The sequence below is a fragment of the Siphateles boraxobius genome, unplaced genomic scaffold, assembly GCF_051911475.1.
Source record: "Siphateles boraxobius isolate OS27281-9 unplaced genomic scaffold, OSU_SipBor_1 72, whole genome shotgun sequence".
NCBI classification, from domain to species: Eukaryota; Metazoa; Chordata; class Actinopteri; order Cypriniformes; family Leuciscidae; genus Siphateles; species Siphateles boraxobius.
The window spans coordinates 1,102,205-1,121,921 of NW_027509200.1; the positions used below are offsets into that span (position 1 = coordinate 1,102,205).

Genomic DNA, 19,717 nt, shown 5'->3' on the forward strand with positions numbered 1-19,717 from the left:
AAAAAAATTATATTCACAAAAAGCAATTCACATGCGCAAAATAAAATTACATATTCATAAAATACATTTCACAAATGCAAAACACAATTCGTAGATATACAACTGTGCACAAAAACCTTTGAATGTTTAAAGCTACACTGTGTGATTTTTACCCCCATCTAGCGGTGAAAAGGCATATGACCATCCAGTGAATATTAGTTTCTGTTCCTCTCAATTCCGATTTCGTTTTAACTCCTACGGTGGCCAATGTAGTCCAAGATTAACATGGCTGTTCGACCTCGTCCATGAGTGTATTATTGTGTATAAAGTAAAATAAATGAAAAATAACTAAAATTTAAAGTGCCTACATATAACTCATAGCCTACAAATTATACCGCCATTAAAATATTAATCACATGTTATCCGTCATAGAACACGGATTTATGTTACAAGGTAAACAATACTTTTCATCATTGACGCGAGGAAACCTATCCTAGATGTCGTTCTAGCGTTATGCACAGCACACCATGATATAATTAGCCAAGCAACAATAAAACTTCCAATATACACAAATAGGCTTAATTAACGTTACCTGTCGAGAAGAAAGCAGGCAACGTCGGCGTCCTTTTTAAAATCGTTGCTCGTCATGAGCTCTTTCCATCTTGGAAAGGCCACTCCAATATTTACTTTTGTCTTGTTGATTTGCCTGTTGCGTTGCCGTCTTAATTCTCTTTTTCGCTTCCTTGGCGACTCTGATACGTATCCTCGAGAATAAGAGTGATCCTCCATCAGCAACAGACTTTCAAAAAGGCTTTCAGGTTTTTATATATATCAGTCTCAAGCAATCCCCCTCTTGACATTCGACACGGTGCCATCGAGTGTTAAAAAGCGAAAGGCGAAGCTTGAATTAACGGGTATGTCCCTCTTTGGCTAATGTACTTTCAAGATGGAGGGGGACCGACATTAGAACCCCTCACCCGTATGTATTTTCAATGGCATATTATACACTCACGAGAATACTTTATTACTTGAATGAAGTAAATATACATTAATGAGAACATATATTTTTGAAAGAACTAAGCGTTTTTAGCTAAGAATAAATAAAAAAAGTTCCACATTGTAGCTTTAAAATGTACGAGTATCGCCTTGGATGCTTGTGTGTGTGTGTGTGTGTGTGTGTGTGTGTGTGTGTGTGTGTGTTTTTGAGACTTTCCTGGCAGCACTCTCCTCCTACACAGAGCAGTTGTACTCTTTAGCCAATCAGATTTAAGCTCATCAATCGAACCAATCAGTATCACGTGAGGGCGGGCCTTCCTGCATGTTACGTCATCAGCTTTCGACTACAGTTCATAAGCAGAGGTATGTTTGATCGGTTCATTTCTGTGTGTTTACTGAAGTTAAATAAGTTCGACATTAGTTGAAGCAATAGTTTATGAAGTATTAATTGATGTAAGCAAGTGCTGTGGTAATCAGATGTCCCATATCGTGTCAGAAATGAAGAGGAAAGATGCTTGTTTTGTTATATTTTAGCTGCAGGTACAGACAGCTCTCACAGCCACAACAATCACGCTAATGATTGCAAAACAATAATCTGGTGTCAATACCCATCGAGAATGTTCTTTAAATAGTGAATATACCTATTTTTGTGTATGTACGTGAATTAGGTTTCATGCATGTGAAATTGTCTACGCATGTGTGAATGATGTTTTTTGCGTGAATTATAATTGAGACTATTCTGCTTCCATACATTTAGACTCCATTTAAGATAATATCAATATAATATCAGTAATGACGTCATATACTGTATATCTTCAATTGATGAGTCAGTGTGGCAAGCCGTTTTAACATTTTATCCTTAAAACCTACTAGTATCTATTTTCATGCCTTTAAAGGTCCACAATAGGTCCCTATAGGGTACAATTATGTCCCCAAAACGACTTATAAAGGTACAACATTTAAGGTTTAGATATGAAAGGTAAATTTTTGTACCTTTTGAAAGCTTTTTTTTTTCTTTTTTCCCCCCAGTTTATTTCCAACTAGAAAAACGCATGGCTGTTTTTTGTAGGCCTATATAGCTACAGTGGTGGGCCGTCAGGGGCAGCAAGGCCTTCTCTGCTGTTTGTTATTTTGGAGATTGGGTCTCTCTGACCAGAATACCACTCTATTGATTTATTTTTCTATTCATTTTTTGATAAGGAATCCTACTTTATTGTTATATCCTTTTTGTTAGGGCTGTGTCCTTCTAACAAATCCTACATGATTTATTGTTAGTCTATGTACTTTTGTGATTCACAATAAATTATAATTTATTGTATTCGCCTTCTTTTCTATTCGTCATTCGTTTATTTTGATCTGACGGCCTGCTGGAAGCATTTCATACCTTATTTCTTTAATTTATTGCGTTTTAAAGTACAAGTTATTACTTCTGAAAAGACAAATGAATACATTAATTTACTAGTAGGGCTGCCTACTAGATAAATTAGCCTTGCACATTTCATTTGCACAGAGAGTCTGGCCACTCCCCATTGACAAGCGTAAACTTCCTTGTAGGCGGGTACTCTGTTGAAGTTTAAAACTATTGGGTCAGCCCAGAGTCACTTTGGATTTGCCATAACCAATCGCTAACGTTTGGTCGTGACTAAACTTGCGCACGACCTAAACATCATCGTTCTCAGCCGCTCCCTCTGTTCGCTGATTGGACCGGTAATTTGGTCCCGCATTCTCAGACCCCTCGTTTTTCGAGACAGCGCCTCCTGCTGTCCGGAAGATTGTATAATACCCTTATCCAAATGCCATTGAAAACAATAGGATGCAATATTACGGTCTCGTTTTATTTAAAGTTATCCAAATAAATATTTGCATTCCCTGCTTAATGCATGTGCCAAAAAAACTCATTGTATTCTCTCACTAAAAATTACCCAGTAGTTATTTTTTGAGCGTGGGTGTAATTGAAAGAAAATTACTGAAGGAAGGGATACAATTACAGATTGAATTTTCTTCTGAAAAATATTATGTGATATTATATTGCTACAATGTAGTTTTTTTTAATTCAAATTCCAATTTTTCGGTTACACTTTATTTCGACAGTCACTTTAGACATTCTACTAACTATAAGTAACTTGCCAACTACATGTCAACTAAATGTGATTAGAGTATTAGCATAATACTAAGTTACTTATAGTTAGTTGAATGTCTAAAGTGGACTATCGAAATAAATTGTTACCAATTTTTCTTTCAGTTCAACCTATAATGGTCTAATTAACATTACACCATGCTAACATTACAGAACCTGTTCTTTGATATTTTGAATGCAAAGCAAAACTCAAGTAAGAATAGACAAAACACCAATAATAAACAATTCTGTACTTTATTTAACAATCACCTAAACATCATCTTGCTGTAAACAGGATAAAGAATAAAGGCGTCTGCTAAATGAATAAATGTAAAATGTAATGTAAATGCATAAGGTAAAATAATTACTTTCTGGTAGGCAATAAAGAGAAATTATTATTTTTCTTATAAAAAGAAAATAATTCTTTTTGCATATATCAATAATTACTCCGGCATTAATTAATTAAATTTATAGTTTTAAGAGAAAAGGTCCGGTAATTAAAAAAAGGTCAAACGGTAAATCTGATTAAATAATTAATGATGACATTCTTTGATATTAACACACTTAAGGTATTTAATTGGTCTACTTTAATGTCAACTAATTTTAATCAAATTTTTACAATGGCTTGTCTACAAAAAGTCCAAGGTTAAAGGCTAACGTTAGCTATCAAAATATCGGGGGGAAAATGCAAAAAAACATACATTAATGGCTCAGATTTTGTTACAAACTATCTTTACAAATATTAAATTGACTATTCATATGTTGGTGCATCGATGAGCTATAAAGTAGTTTGATTAAAAAAGAAATCGAATTAGTATGATTCGCTAAATAAAATTGACGATACTCATATTTATCGGATCTAATCTGGGTGGGGGACTGTAACTGCAGGCTCCGAGACGACATACTGAAGGAAAGGGAAAATTGAGCGCAAGTATGTTTGGGGGCGGAGCCAGGCTAGGTATAAACAGTGTTGGGGAGTAACGGAATACATGTACCGACAGTGGTGGAAAGAGTAATAAAATATTCTACTCAAGTAAAAGTACTACTATTGTAAGGATTGCTCAGAGTCGGTAAGATCCATTTGCAGCTTTTATTTGATATAAGTAGACAATAGTAGAAGGGCTAGGCAAAGAGTACTCAGAGACACAGGCGTTGAAGTCCAGGCCAGGCAGAGATTCGTCGAAGCACGGTAAACAGGCCAGGGTCAAAGAAGCCAGAGAATAATCGAAAGCCAGTGAAACAGTCCAAGGTCTAGGTAGCCAGAGAATGATCGTAGATAACAGCAAACAGTCCGAGATCTGAACCAGTAGGAGAAAACACAAGGATGAACGCTCAGTAGGTAAGCCAGGGCTAAACAATACTTCGCACTGAATGAGGGTTGAGAGCTGGTTAAATACACAAGCAAATGGGATACAGGTGTGAGAGCAATGAGTGGAAACAGGTGTGTGTGATGTCCAGATGAACTGCATGATGGGAGATGTAGTGTTAATACTCAGGAGACGGCTCTCTACGTGGGTTTGAAGGAGTTGATGCAGGAAACTCCTGCGTTACAGAGCCCCCTCCCTGCGAGCGACTCCCGGCGCGAGAAGGTAACCGGCGACGTGGTCTTCCACGAGGTCGAGGAGCAGGTTTGCTGGGATGTGCTTGGTGGAATTCCTCGATAAGTGTGGGATCTAGGATGTCCTTAGCTCTGATCCAACACTGTTCCTCTGGACCGAACCCCTCCCAGTCGACTAGGTACTGAAGGACGTTACCTCTGCGCCTGGAATCCAGCAGTTCTCTTACCCGATACGCTTCCTCGCCGTCTACTAGGATTGGAGGAGTGGTTTGTGTTGTGAGTTCCTCTCTTGTCCCTCTCTCGGGACGGACAGCAGGTTTCAGCAGGGAAACATGGAATGTGGGAGCTATACGATAGTTAGTGGGAAGTTTTAGACGAAACGACACTGGAGTAACTTGTTTTAGGATCTGGAATGGACCGACATATCTGGGGCTGAGCTTGCGGCAAGGAAGCCGTAGTTTGAGATCCTTTGTGGACAGCCAGACCCATTGACCTGGGCGGTAATGGGGGGCTGGTCTACGATGCCGGTTGGCGTGGCGCTCCTGACGCCTAACCGCATGTACCAGATGGGTATGCGCTTGATCCCAGACCTCCTCACTCCTTTTTAAGCCATTCGGTAACGGAAGGGAGCTCTGTGGGTTCCCCGGACCAAGGGAACAGCGGGGGTTGGAAGCCAAGAATGCACCGAAACGGAGTTAAACCAGTGGCGGGCTTAACCAGGGAGTTCTGCGCATACTCTGCCCAGAACAGGTATCGGCTCCACTCTGCTTGTTGTCGCTGGCAGTATGTGCGCAAGAACCGAATGATGTCCTGGTTCAGACGTTCTGTCTGCCCGTTGGATTGGGGATGATATCCGGAGGACAAGCTGATGTTTACATTGAGGTGTTTGAAAAAAGCTCCCCAAACTCTAGAGGTGAACTGTGGCCCTCGGTCTGACACGATGTCGTCCGGCAGACCGTAGAAGCGAAACACCTGATTACACAGGATTTCGGCAGTGGCGAGTGCTGTGGGCAGTTTGGGTAGTGCCACCAGTCTGCATGCCTTGGAGAAGCGATCGACTATGGTCAGTATGGTGGTGTTACCCTGGGATTCCGGGAGGTCGGTGATGAAATCTATAGCGATGTGCGACCAAGGTCGTTGGGGAATGGGCAATGGAGTGAGAAGTCCAGCGGGGAGTTGACGAGGTGTCTTGGAAGTGTTACAGCTGGTACAGTTTTGGATGTGGTTGGTGGTGTCTGTGAGTAAAGAGGACCACCAGAACCGGTTGCGGAGCAGGTGAACGGTGGCGGTGATACCAGGATGACCGGAACTGGGCGTCGTGTGAACCTGATCTATGAGGCGAGTACGTAGGGAAACAGGCACATATAGGCGATCAGGAGGGCAATTCATAGGTGGAGGTTCCTGCTGATTGAACAGTTCGATCTCCGTGGTGATGTCCCATTGTACTGGGGCGATGAGCAAACTCTCAGGAAGGATATTCTCGGTACCCGTTGTTTGGGTTGTCTCCTCAGTTTGACGAGAGAGAGCGTCGGCCTTAGTATTCTTGGAACCTGGTCGGTATGTGATGGTGAACTGGAACCTGGTAAAGAACAGCGCCCACCGAGCCTGACGAGGATTCAAGCGTTTGGCCGAACGGAGGAATTCGAGGTTTCTATGGTCAGTGAGGATGATGAATGGTTCCTGCGCTCCTTCCAACCAGTGCCGCCACTCCTCTAGAGCCAATTTCATGGCCAATAACTCACGGTTGCCCACATCGTAGTTGCGCTCCGCGGGAGTGAGCTTACGGGAGAAAAAGGCACAAGGATACATTTTCTCAGGCATGCCCTGACGCTGGGAGAGAACTGCTCCTACTCCAGTGTTGGAAGCATCCACTTCGATGATGAACTGGCGCATGGGGTCGGGGTGCCGCAGAAGTGAAGCGAGCTCGGAGATCATCAAAGGCTTTGGAGGACTCGGGTGACCAGCTCAGACGATGGTTGTAGCGTTTTGTCATGGCAGTCAGAGGAGCGGCAACTGTACTGTAATTCCTGATAAACCGACGATAGAAGTTTGCAAATCCCAGGAACCGTTGTAACTGCTTGATGGTCTGGGGAACTGGCCAACTCAGGACTGCCTGAACCTTCTTTTCGTCCATCGCCACACCCTCTGAACTGATTACGTAACCCAGGAAAGACGTACTCGTGCGGTGGAATTCACATTTCTCGAATTTGGCAAAGAGCTGGTAGTGGAGGAGTCGTTGGAGAACTGATCTGACGTGCTTCACGTGCTCCTCCATGGTCGAGGAGTAGATCAAAATGTCATCGATGTAGACGATCACCCATTTCTCTAGCATATCACGAAAGACGTCGTTCATGAACGCTTGGAAGACCGAAGGACTGTTGGACAGACCGAACGGCATGACGAGGTACTCATAGTGCCCACTAGTGGTGGAGAAGGCAGTCTTCCACTCGTATCCTTTGCGAATTCGAACCAGGTTGTATGCATTACGGAGATCCAACTTGGTATAATACTTGGCCTGGCGAAGCTGTTCGAGAGCGGCTGGTACCAACGGCAGTGGATACCTGAACTTGACTGTAACTTCATTCAACCCACGGTAGTCGATACATGGACGCAGAGTGCCATCCTTCTTCTTAACGAAGAAGAATCCGGCTGCGGCGGGCGAGGTCGAAGGCTGAATGAACCCCTTGGCTAATTCCTCCTCGATGTACTTCCTCATGGCTTCGGACTCAGGCTGTGACAGGGGAAAGACTCTGCCCTTAGGTGGTGTGGCGCCATGTAACAGCTCGATGGCGCAATCACTTGAACGGTGCTCAGGAAGTTGTGCAGCCCGGTGTTTGCTGAAGACGTCAGCCAGATCGGAGTATTCGGCGGGCAGGTTAGGATCACTGAACCCGGGCGTGGAAGCCTGGAGGGAGTGGTTTGGAGTACGCTTGACCTTGGACAGGCATGTTCTGTGACAAGAGAGGTCCCATTGGACGAACTGGTTTTCGCGCCAGGAGATTTGGGGATTGTGTGTACGTAGCCATGTAAGGCCCTGGACTATGTGGTGCTTGGAGCCGACCGTCTAGCGCCTCCACTGTTAATGGAAAATCACAGGGATTAGTTTGAAGTTTGTGCTGAACTATGAACTTGTGAGACATGAAATTTCCTGCAGCTCCTGAATCTAGCAATGCTGTAGTGTCAATCTTCCTGCCATGGAGAGAGAGACGAACAGGTAGAATGAAACCGGGCCACTGGTTGTCTGAAACACCCGTTGCACTCACCGGTTGAACCTGGGAAGGTTGGCGAACTGGGCAGGTGAGTCTTCGATGACCAGACTGACCGCAGTAGAGGCAAAGGTGCTGCTGCATGCGTCGCTCACGTTCCTCGGGAGTAAGACTAGTGAAACCCAGCTGCATGGGCTCTGATCCAAGCATGTCGTCAGAACGTGCACGATAGGAGGCTCGAGGAGTACGACGAGAGCGAATCAGGTTGTCGATCTCGATAGCCAGGTTGATATATTCGTTTAACGACCTCCCCTCGTCACGGCACGCCAACTCAGATTGTAGTTCGTTGGTAAGGCCCTTTCTGAACAAAGTCTTTAGAGTGTCCTCAACCCAATTGGTCTGTGCAGCAAGGGTACGAAACGTGAGGGCATAATCAGCGGTGGTTCTTCTCCCCTGTGTGTGACTGAGAAGGCGTTCCCCAGCATCACCCTGTTCTGCGGGGTGTTCAAAAACGCAGCGGAATTCATGGGTGAATGACGCGAACGTGGTAAAGGGGGATCCCTCCGGCCTCCAGATGGCGGTCACCCATTCCAGCGCCTTCCCGGTGAGAAGTGAACACACGAAGGCTATTTTCCCGGCATCTGTGGGATGTAATGTGGGCTGTTGGTCAAAGTAGAGGCGACATTGGAGTAGGAAACCCTTGCATCTCGCTGACGCACCGCCAAACTTCTCTGGAAGAGCGAGACGAGGATTGACAGTAGCACTCGCAGTCGACGGGGAAGCCCCTGAGGGCTGATCGGTGGTGGCGTTGGCCGCTGATACTTGCAGTCCTCGGATGGCGTTCACAAGCTCATCAGTGAGCGTTGTAAGGTGATCCAACTGATGTTTGTGCTGTACTAGTGCAGCAGCCTGTGCAGTTACTTCGGTGGTCAACTGTGAGACCACTGCTGGACCTGGGTTTGGCGAAGTATTCTGTAAGGATTGCTCAGAGTCGGTAAGATCCATTTGCAGCTTTTATTTGATATAAGTAGACAATAGTAGAAGGGCTAGGCAAAGAGTACTCAGAGACACAGGCGTTGAAGTCCAGGCCAGGCAGAGATTCGTCGAAGCACGGTAAACAGGCCAGGGTCAAAGAAGCCAGAGAATAATCGAAAGCCAGTGAAACAGTCCAAGGTCTAGGTAGCCAGAGAATGATCGTAGATAACAGCAAACAGTCCGAGATCTGAACCAGTAGGAGAAAACACAAGGATGAACGCTCAGTACTTCGCACTGAATGAGGGTTGAGAGCTGGTTAAATACACAAGCAAATGGGATACAGGTGTGAGAGCAATGAGTGGAAACAGGTGTGTGTGATGTCCAGATGAACTGCATGATGGGAGATGTAGTGTTAATACTCAGGAGACGGCTCTCTACGTGGGTTTGAAGGAGGTGATGCAGGAAACTCCTGCGTTACAACTATACTTCAATGAAATTTTACTTAAATACAAGTAAAATTACCGGTCTAAAAATCTACTTAAGTAAAAGTAAAAAGTAGCTCATTTAAAATTTACTAAAGTAAAAGTTACTGAGTTACTTTTTTAACAGCGGGGGGTGGGTGAACAGTGGGTGGGGTGGGGTGGGGCGACTCTCCTGTGTAGGGTTGTAATGGTATGATATTTTTACAGTATGATAACATCTCAGACAATATCACGGTTTACAGTATTAATCAATTATTAAATAAACGGTATTATTAAATTATGGTTATTATTATTATCAGTTAAAATGACAGTTAAATTAAAGAAAACAGTTTTTTTGGGGGGTTGAACAAATGCTTTTATTATAACAAACTTGAAACCATTTGTTTGTTTTGTTTATTAAAATTTCAATAGAACATGTCTAATCAATTAAATTCAGTAATTGATAATGAATTAGATTAACAACTCATTTTTAACATTAATAATTTATTAATTTTTTTATGAATAATATAGTCCTATGAAATGTATTCTTTTTATGATTTAATCCAAATATATTATCAAAATTAAAAACTTGCAGAGTTTTTATCAAAATCACATCCTGCAGAGGATGATGCTCAGGTTACAGTGCTATGACATCACCCTGGTGTACAAGAAGGGTAAGCTCATGTACCTTGCAGACACCCTATCTAGAGCTCCAGACACTCAAGTCCAACCAGACAGTGAAAATGACACATTCGAGGTCATGTCTATCAACTACATTTCCACTGCTAGACTGGGGGAACTCAGAAAGCATACGGCGGAGGATGATGTGTTACAGGATCTAAGCACTGTGATTCAACGAGGTTGGCCAATTAAAGAACATGGCGTGTGGCCCACAGTGCGTACGGAATAGTGATGAAAGGCCACAAAACCTTCATTCCTCGCTCATTGCAGAGAGAACATATCGAAATAGTCCACAGAGGCCACCCAGGGCTGGACGCTACCAAACACAGAGCAAGAGGTATGATTTTTTGGCCAACGATGACGGCTGACATCACGGCAGAACTCCTCTCATGCTCAGTCTGCAACAGCACAAAGCCGCACCAACAAAAATAACCATTAAGACCATACCCAGTTCCAGACCTGCCTTGGTCCACGGTGGCAACAGATATGTTCGAGTGGCATGGACAAAATTATCTGGTGCTTGTGGACTCATACTCGGGTTGGTATGAGATAGACTTGCTCCGCAACATAACGTCATCAGCTGTAATCATGAAACTAAAGAGGCATTTCTCAGTGCACGGCTCACCCCATACACTCATTTCTGATAATGCTATTCAGTACACGTGTCAGCAATTCAGAGACTTTGCCAAACAGTGGGACTTCATTCATGTCACCAGTAGTCCAGAGTACCCACAGTCGAATGGCCTGGCAGAAAGAGCGGTTCGCAGTGCAAAACAGCTGATGGAGAAATCCCACAGAGATGGCACGGACGTGTTCCTTAACCTCCTGAATCTGAGAAACATTCCTCGTGACCCATCATTGGGTTCCCCTGCACAACGCCTGTTGTCACGACAGACACGGTCAGCCATTCCTGTTAACTCTAGACTGTTGGAGCCAGCCCCAAAATGTACCAAGCAAGTCACTGCACAGCTTCTTGCAAAGAGGATGACCCAAAAGCGATACTTCGATACATCAAGTCATCCTCTGCAGCCATTGGCAGAGGGACAAGTTGTTAGAATGCAAACGCCAAAAGGATATGAGCGCCTTGGCACGGTAAAAGAGGTGAACAAGGAGCCTCGCTCATACACCATCCAATGCAATGGGAGAACATACAGGAGGAACCGACGCCACATCCTTCCTGTAGCAGAGCCCCCCCCCATCACGGCTCACCCCAGAAAACATTGACTTTCAAAGCACCACTACCCATACAGAGGACTTTGTTCCCCATATACCGGACTCACCACAAACACACCTCCCACAACCAGAATCCACACCTACTAAGTTGACAAAGAACACAGTCTCCCACTAAGGTTAATAATGCACCTTACATAACGCGTTCAGGTCGCATTTGCAAGCCGAATCCAAGGTACCAACAAATGGAGAATTAGTGACACTCGCTCTGGTTCTTATTCTGAGTGCCGGATAAATGTGTTGAGTAGGCTCATTTCCATATTGTCAGCAACATTCTTTATTATGTGTTTTCTTTGTGCATATAGAGATCATATTTTGATCTGCATCTGTTGTTTTGCATTTGTACAGTTGTTCACTGCAAAGGATACATTGTTACAAGGGAAGTCATTCATGTTCTTGGATGTGTGATCAAGTTAATTTCATACTACAGTATTGATCGTTGTTAAGTATGTTTATTCTCTTTCTACGATTGGTAGTTTCAGCTAAAGGAAAGGGATGTAGATCATTGTGATAAATGATCTGTACAGAAATACAATATAATTTGTGTATTATTAACATGTTACTTTAAATGTGCTGGGCTCTTTAAGAACGCCCCCCCCCCGTGTTGCGCAAGTACGGAACACACACACGGATGTGGGCAGTTGAGAATACGGGATCGTGTTGACAAGTAGAGCTGTTAAATAAAAAGCATTGCATTCGCAAATGGCAGTTGCTGTGTAATTCATCAGACATGCAACACCCCACCTCCTTACCAACAACAAATGGATCAGCATTAGTCAGCAGAGTACAAATACATGGGTGAAGTAATCATAAAAAATAAACACACACAAAAGAAGAAAGAAACGAAAAAGAAACAGCTATTTACAAAGCAACTCTTGTGTGTATTGCCAGAGATGGGTGAAGCCCTAGCATGTGGATCTCCACAGGAAGGAGAGGTATGGTAGTGGTGGGATGTGTGAGAGACACCCCTGTGCACCCAGCGCATGGACAGGCCTCCTGAAGCGTAGTCACAAGACATAGTGAAGCAGTGTGGCTGTGCTGATCCTTCAGTACAGGTCATATTCACCAGGCTTCTTGACCCAGGCGTTGCTTGTGTTGCCCATGAGGGAAGCATGAGGGACTTGTCTGTCTGTCAGGAGACCTGGTGCGCCTTCTGTGTTGCTCAAAGCCAGGGGAAGATGGAGTCCTACAACATGTGAAGAAAAGGTTAGGATTACAGTGTGCTAATACAACTTTGTCTTGTGCACACACGCGCATACCAAGGTTATAATCGTTGTATATAAATTGTATATATACATATATATACATACATACATATATAAATTGTATGATGTGTTTGTTGAGTTATTATTACACAATACTTATTCTGACCTTTTTGAATCTTGCCCCTAACAAATAACCCAAATTACAAAAAAAACCTAAAACTAACACTAAAACTAATAAAAACTAAACTGAAACTAAGCATTTTCAAAAAATAAACACTAAACTAGCAAACCCACTTTAAAAAATAATTAAAACCAAACTGAATTTGAAAACAAAAAGTCAAAACGAAATAAAAATAAAACTAAAAATAAAATAGAACAGACGTTCTTAAAGAGCCCAGCACATTTAAAGTAACATGTTAATCATACACAAATTATATTGTATTTCTGTACAGATCATTTATCACAATGATCAACATGGGGGTGGGGGGGTTAAGGGAGAAATTGACAAATGATGTATATATTTCCCTGTTGAAAACATTGCATTACAAAAAAAAATGTATTGTGTATTGACATGATTAAAATCTTGCATTAAGGCCTGTTTCTATTTCATAATTCCACCTGTAATAGCAGTATTGAGTCTAATTAGTCGTTACTGCTTGAATCACCTAAAGAAGAAACATGAATTGGTTAACTGAAGTTTACAGGAAGTTTACTTTTCTGCAATACAATAAGTAGGCCTAACTTTATCGAGGTAAAGTTTCCCCGCTGTCACCAGACGTAGGTCTAGGAGTGGAGAGAAGAGTGACAAAATCACGGTAGGGCTTTGCAAACAAAGTAGGCTATCTATCTAGCATTGCCATGTCAGTGTATTGATTGATTCATTGTCCCTTCATAGTTTGTAAGAGACATTTCAGGTTGGATGTATTTAATAAACTGAGCGAAGCCTATTCATCTGTTAATATGAAACGCGACTTGGCCATTGTAATTAAGGCTACAGCACATCTTGTACAACTTAAACCAATGGTAGCTAGGTAACGATAAACAAACTGAAAGACCGCAATTCCTGATTTCGCTTTCGTTCACTAAACAAAGACTATGGAAATTAAACATCACCTTTCCATAAAAAAACGTGTTGTAAAAACATAACTTATTATGTTTGAGAGATGAGAGATGTGACGCAGGACGTAACCCCGCCCCCGGGCGAGATGCCCCAACATTTATGAATCCCGGTTGCTAGCTATGTTATTTCCAACACAGATTTGTTGTTCACAAAAGCACTTTCATGGAAAAATAACCATGAAAGCCGGTTTCTGGGCAGTTTTAACGATAGTGCATAAAGTTAACGTACCGGGGTGCGATAAAGTTATTCTTTAAATGTCACACAACTACTTAGTCGAGCGACCGCTTACCTTACAACCCATCTTGTGAGCGTCGGTCCGTCTGTCCTTCCCCAGCGCTGCCCAGGCTCTGTCTGCAGAGGGTCTGCCCGCCTGTCAGCGCTGTGACACCGGCAACGACAAATGTGAGCCCAGCCCAGCCATCCGAGAAGTGTCTGCTCTTATTTTGAAAAGGGCTTATTGAGAGGACGTGACATCACATTGAACCAATACCCCTGATTGGCTGATTACATGTGTGGATCGTAGTCACACACTCTGCGGAAAGATAGTGCCTAAAAGATCTGTAGACGTGTGCAGAACGTCAGATCTGCAAACACATATTCATTACTTGCATGCTGAGCTTTGCACAGAATGTGTAAGAATGTATTTTTACAGTGGTTTGAAAATACAAGTTAGACTGTGTTTGTTTGCAAATTGTGAGGAGGGCATTTGTAGATTTTTTAATGGAAAAACAGCGAAACAGTTGTGCCAAAGTTCTGAAAACAAATGCAACACAATCTACAAACAAATAATGACCATCATGCGGAGACAAATCACTTTGCATTCATTCAAATTCTGGTTAAGTACAAGTCACTGATTTCTATTTGTGAATCATAAAGAGTTTGTTTGCGGATTTTAAATCTATTTGTAGATCTTGTTTTACATTTGCAGATTACGAGGAATTTCTTTGCAGATTTTAAATTTATTTGTAGATCTTGTTTTACATTTGCGGATCATGAGAAGTTTGTTTGCAGATTTGGAATCTATTTACAGGTTGTGTTTTACATTTGCAGATTACAAGGAATTTCTTTGCAGATTTTAAATTTATTTGTAGATCTTGTTTTGTGCTTGCAAATTGTAATATGCATTTTTGACTCATAGTCTCTTCATTTTCAATGATTATGGCATTATTTTGTCACAACAGTGAAACAATAGTGTCAGAATTCTGAAAACAAATGTGACAATCTACAAACAGAACATGATTTTGAACTGCAAACAAGTCACTTTACATTCATTCAAATTCTGGTTTTCAAGTACAAGTGACTGATTTCTATTTGTGAATCAGGATGTGTTTATTTGCAATTTTTAATCTTTTTGTAGACCATGCTTTATATTTGTGGATCACGAAGAGTTTGTTTGAGGACTTTGTATCTATTTGTAGATCTTGTTTTACATTTGCGGATCATGAGGACTTTGTTTGCGGATTTTTAATCTATTTTTAGATCGTGCTTTGTGTTTACAAGTTGTAATATCTATTTGTGACTTAGTCTGTCTATTTTCAATGGTTTTGGCATCAATTTACCTCCATATTAATGAGCTATACTGGGACCAGCCACTGGGGGGCGATCGAGAGGCTTTGGCTTCACTTTTCAGGACTTGTGCGGCATGCTTGGTTTCCTCCACCATCAGCTCACTCACACACACACGAAAAAGAGAGACTCCAGTAGCAACTTCTGAATCTCCTGCTGAGATTATGGAGTTTATTAAAGAGGAGTGTGAAGACATGAGTGAAGGAGTGAGAGATGAAGATACTGAGGAACAGAGAGGTTAGTGATCTTTCCTCAGTAGCGATAGCATAACTCTCTCTCTCTCTCTCTCTCTCTCTGCGCGCGCGCGCGTGTGTGTGTGTGTGTGTGTGTGTGTGTGTGTGTGTGTGTGTGTGTGTGTGTTTGTTTGTGTGTGTGTGTGTGTTTGCACTGTAACGATAGTAGCGCATTAATGATCTAAAAACGAGATCCGTCTTCATGATCTGTGAATTCAGCTGACGACACGTTTAACGTCTATTAACAATAAAGACGAATCGCGCCTTAATATTACACAAACACGTGTTTAGATTGAGCATGAGCTATGAGCACTTTCACAATCGCATTTGATCAGTTTCATTGTTTCTCACTGCCTCTGTCCTCTTTTTCTTGTGTTATAATGAATAACGATCCAAGCCATTAGATAAATCTGCTTATAAGTTTAAAAAAATAGTCATCTACTCTAGTAAACTAGGCTCAAATAGACTATAGAACTCAACTATTGCATTAGTTTTGGTCTGTTAACCCTATAACCAACACGTGCTTCTGAGTAAATATTAATTCTAAATCTTCTTTTAGGGAGGGTCATAGGCATCAACATAAACCAATGAGAGAAAAAAAGCCATCCAAGTAAGCACCTTTTGTGACTTAATATGAACACACACACACACACACAAAAAAAACTCAAAACAAAGAAACAACATTCAAACAGTATTGCAAAACAAACAGCTCAAATATGGTTCTGTAGCCTATATGGGTTGAACGAAATTTATGATTCAGTCTTTATAACGTTCACTGCTGTAGAAAGTTAATGTGATTGTAAAAGTCAGATGCAAGGCATTCACACTGGCAGTTTAGTTCAGAGAGGGGCACGGTTCGCATGAAAAATCACTAGATTTTTATTTGACAGGTTTTCATTTTGGAGTGTAAATAAATTATATTATACGATATATTACCATAGAAAAGTTATTTAACTGTTTTACTGTATTTTTAAAAAAAATGCAGCCATATTGAGAATAAAAGACTTCAAAAAGACTTGGGGCCAGATTTACTAACAGTGAGTGTACAAGCTGTTAGCGTACAAGTATGAATATGTATTGTACAAGTTCTCTAATTCACATCTACATGCTCTCGAGTTTTGTCACCCTTTTACTTTCATACCAAACCGTGCTGCGTTTCGCGTGTATGTGAGGGGACTTTTACACTGGGCTTGTTTGCTGCGGTCCGAGGCCAAGCGCGATTGTTCCTGGCGGCCCTCCGCAACGTCGGTCTGGTTTCACACTCAACTTGATTCTATCGAACTCTGGTGCGTTTGCGTGCCTCTTACGTCATCGCAAACGTGCACGGCGCATGATAGAAAACACAACGCGGGTCAATATATTTTGTTTTGTATTAATTTGGTGCTATTATGCATAGCTGAGTAATAGGGCTGGGTAAAAATATCGATTCATCAATGCATTGCAATTATTTGTTTCTCAATTCAATATCGATTCATCAAATCCTATGAATCGATTCAGCCCACCGGCCAGTGGCGGCGCTGTGGGCAACACTCTAGTGAGAGCGTTCAGCGTTGTACAAGACGCGCTTAAGGCGTTGCTCACATATAGCTCCTAAAAACGGTAAGCGCACCGCGTTCTCCTTTTTCCAAAGCGCTATAGGGCGGTTGCGCTCCAGAGGTGTCTGTCTTTGCTTAGCAACCATCAGCTGCGCTCTCTGTTACAGCAAGGAAAACACTTGCGGCATTCTGAGAAGTTGAGATGTTTTTATCTCGATGCCGTGCGGACGTGCTTGGAAAAAACGAGCGCGTCGCACCGCGACCGTGTCGCTTCCATTATGAGCGTGCATTTTTTGATGAGTATGCACATTTTGTGCTTCTGTTTACATTTCTTTTATAACTTGAATGTATAGGAATAAATAAATATACTTTCTACTACTTAGTTACATGCACTTTAGAGGTGTTAATAAAGCACCTGTTTGTTACAGTTGTGGTTTGTATTCAACACATGTACAATATTGTACAGTTTGTTCTGCTAAATAAACCATGACAGGAAACATGCTGGGGTCAATTTGTTCTTAAACATTGGTAATACTGCACACATTATTTAAAAATATACTCAGGTACTTAATTACTTGTGTATTTACTAATTATTGAATCGATATCGAAGCTAATAAATCAATATCGAATCGAAATCGAATCGAAGCCTCAAGAATCAAAATCGAATCGAATTGTGAAACAATATTCCTAACAATACCCAGCCCTACTGAGTAAACAACACAGGTTTTCTGAGTGTGTGTGTGTCGCATAAGCTGTCTTTCCGCTGCTTGCAAATGGACTCTTTTGTGGAGACTCTCTTCCGTTCGGTACCCCAGTGGGCACCTGGGTCCACATGACAACGTTCACATTAGCGATTTTTCATGCGAACCGCATCCTGTTCCGAACTAAACTGCCAGTGTGAAAGCCCCATGAAAGCATCATGGACCCGGGTGCACACTTGTTCAGGAAGTAAAGTATCCCGTGCATGCATTTTAGCTGATTATGATGTATTTTGTTAAATAAAAGGAGCAAGGAGCTTGCTATGGTGGTTAGCCTACAAAACTGAATTCGTTGTGTACACATAAGACATAAGGGCCAATGAGCCAGGGCTGGGCCGGGGTAGCAGGGGGCGGGGCGTGTTTGGTACGCTATGAGAGTATTCGCGACATGTATCGTGGGTTCTGTATCGTGGTTTTTCGGTTTGGTTTGAATATCGTTACACCCTTAGTTGAGGGCTCCTTTCTTCTGTTTTCTCACTTGTATCTTGTTAAAGGTGCCTGCTGTCATCCAGTCTTTCTGTTGGGGCTTCTTTGGTCCTACTACTTCCCGGCAGGTTAAGGTTAGGTCATTTTTTACTTTTCAACTTATTTGCTGGTAGTCTTTCTGGATAGTTTGATCTTTCAGGAAACCATCATTGAATTTCTGTCTTTTAGCTTGTGTGTCTGAAGTTCTTTATTTAGCTTAATTTTTCAGATTTGCTATTAGTAGATGGTGATCGGTTGCTGCATCTGCACCCCTCTTCACTCGGACATCTTGGAGTGATCTTCTGAACTTTTTGGAGATACACAAGCGGTCTATCTGGTTTTCTGTTGCATGGTCTGGCGACACCCACGTGGCCTTGTGGATCCTTTTACATTTAGTCATTTAGCAGATGCTTTTATCCAAAACGACTTACAACTGAGGACTAAAGACAAGTTAAGACATTGTGGAGAGGCAAAAACAACACGAAGTGCTCAAAATACAAAGTTTAGGCATTGTTCAGAGTAACATAAGCCAGACAAGGGAGGATTTAAAGTAAAAGGACATATGTATATATATATATATATTTATTATGTTACTGTAAGTGCTCATGGAAGAGATGAGTTTTCAGTTGTCTTTTGAATGTTTTCAGGGATTCTGCATTCCGGATGAGGGTGGGGAGATCATTCCACCAGCATGGAACCGTGAATGAGAATGTTGTGGAGAGTGATTTTGTGGCTCTCTGAGATGGTACCACGAGCCATCTCTCATTGACCGATCATAGGCCTCTGGTAGGCATGTAGGAGCGAGTGAAAGTAGGAGGAAGCTGAGCCTGTGGTCGATCTGTAAGCAAGCGTCTATGCCTTGAACTTGATGCGAGCAGCGAGTGGTGGCCAATGCAGTGAGATGAACAGAGGAGTGACGTGGGCCCTTTTGGGCTCGTTGAAGACAAGACAGGCTGCAGCATTCTGGAGAAGAGAAAATGGAGAAGAGGAGCGGTCCAAGAACTTAACCCTGAGGAACCCCTGTGGTCAGTTGATGTGCTTTGGATACCTCGCCTCTCCATGGAACCCTGAACGACCTACCTGTGAGATAAGACTCAAACCAGTGGAGGGAAGATCCTTTGATGCTCAGTGATGAGAGGCTGGACAGAAGGATCTGATGATTCACAATGTCAAAAGCAGCAGACAGATCCAGCAGCATGAGAACTGAAGATTTGGAAGCAGCTTTTGCGATCCGCAGGGCTTAGTAATTCAATTCAATTCAAATTTATTTGTATAGCACTTTTCACAATACATATTGTTTCAAAGCAGCTTTACAGAAAGTGCATTTCAGAAATGTGCATAGAAAAATACAGTTAGTTAATCATGTATTAATTTAGGGCATAACATATTGCCGGTGTTGAGTCTTCACAGGCGTCGAGCCGTCTCTTCACAGTCCTTTAGTCGTCTCACCGCAGGTGTTGGGGCATCTAAAGTCTCCGTGAGAAGCTGGATACAAACTGGAGCTGACAAACGTTATTCACCTCGGGACTAGCGTCCCGAGATAACCGCAGAAAAGCAGATTGGAAATAATTAGCATAGCTGCTGTTCATAAAATTAATGCATTTGATCTGATTTAACAGTGGTATAAAAGGTA

The 19,717-nt window shown here is 42.3% G+C and overlaps 1 protein-coding gene across 2 annotated transcripts in view; it reads left to right on the top strand.

The window, feature by feature from the left end:
• znfl2a (zinc finger-like gene 2a) overlaps positions 1 to 19,717 on the top strand; it is a 135,439-nt gene that overhangs the window by 90,186 nt on the left and 25,536 nt on the right. Inside the window, exon 1 of one of the 2 annotated variants that reach the window (XM_077217314.1) lies at positions 15,139 to 15,330. The exons of the other annotated variant lie outside the window; for it this stretch is intronic. Within the exon in view, the coding sequence (XP_077073429.1) occupies positions 15,258 to 15,330 (73 nt within the window). The 5' untranslated portion in view covers positions 15,139 to 15,257. Of the gene's footprint in view, positions 1 to 15,138; positions 15,331 to 19,717 lie in introns of those variants that run through there. 2 annotated transcript variants of the gene reach the window in all.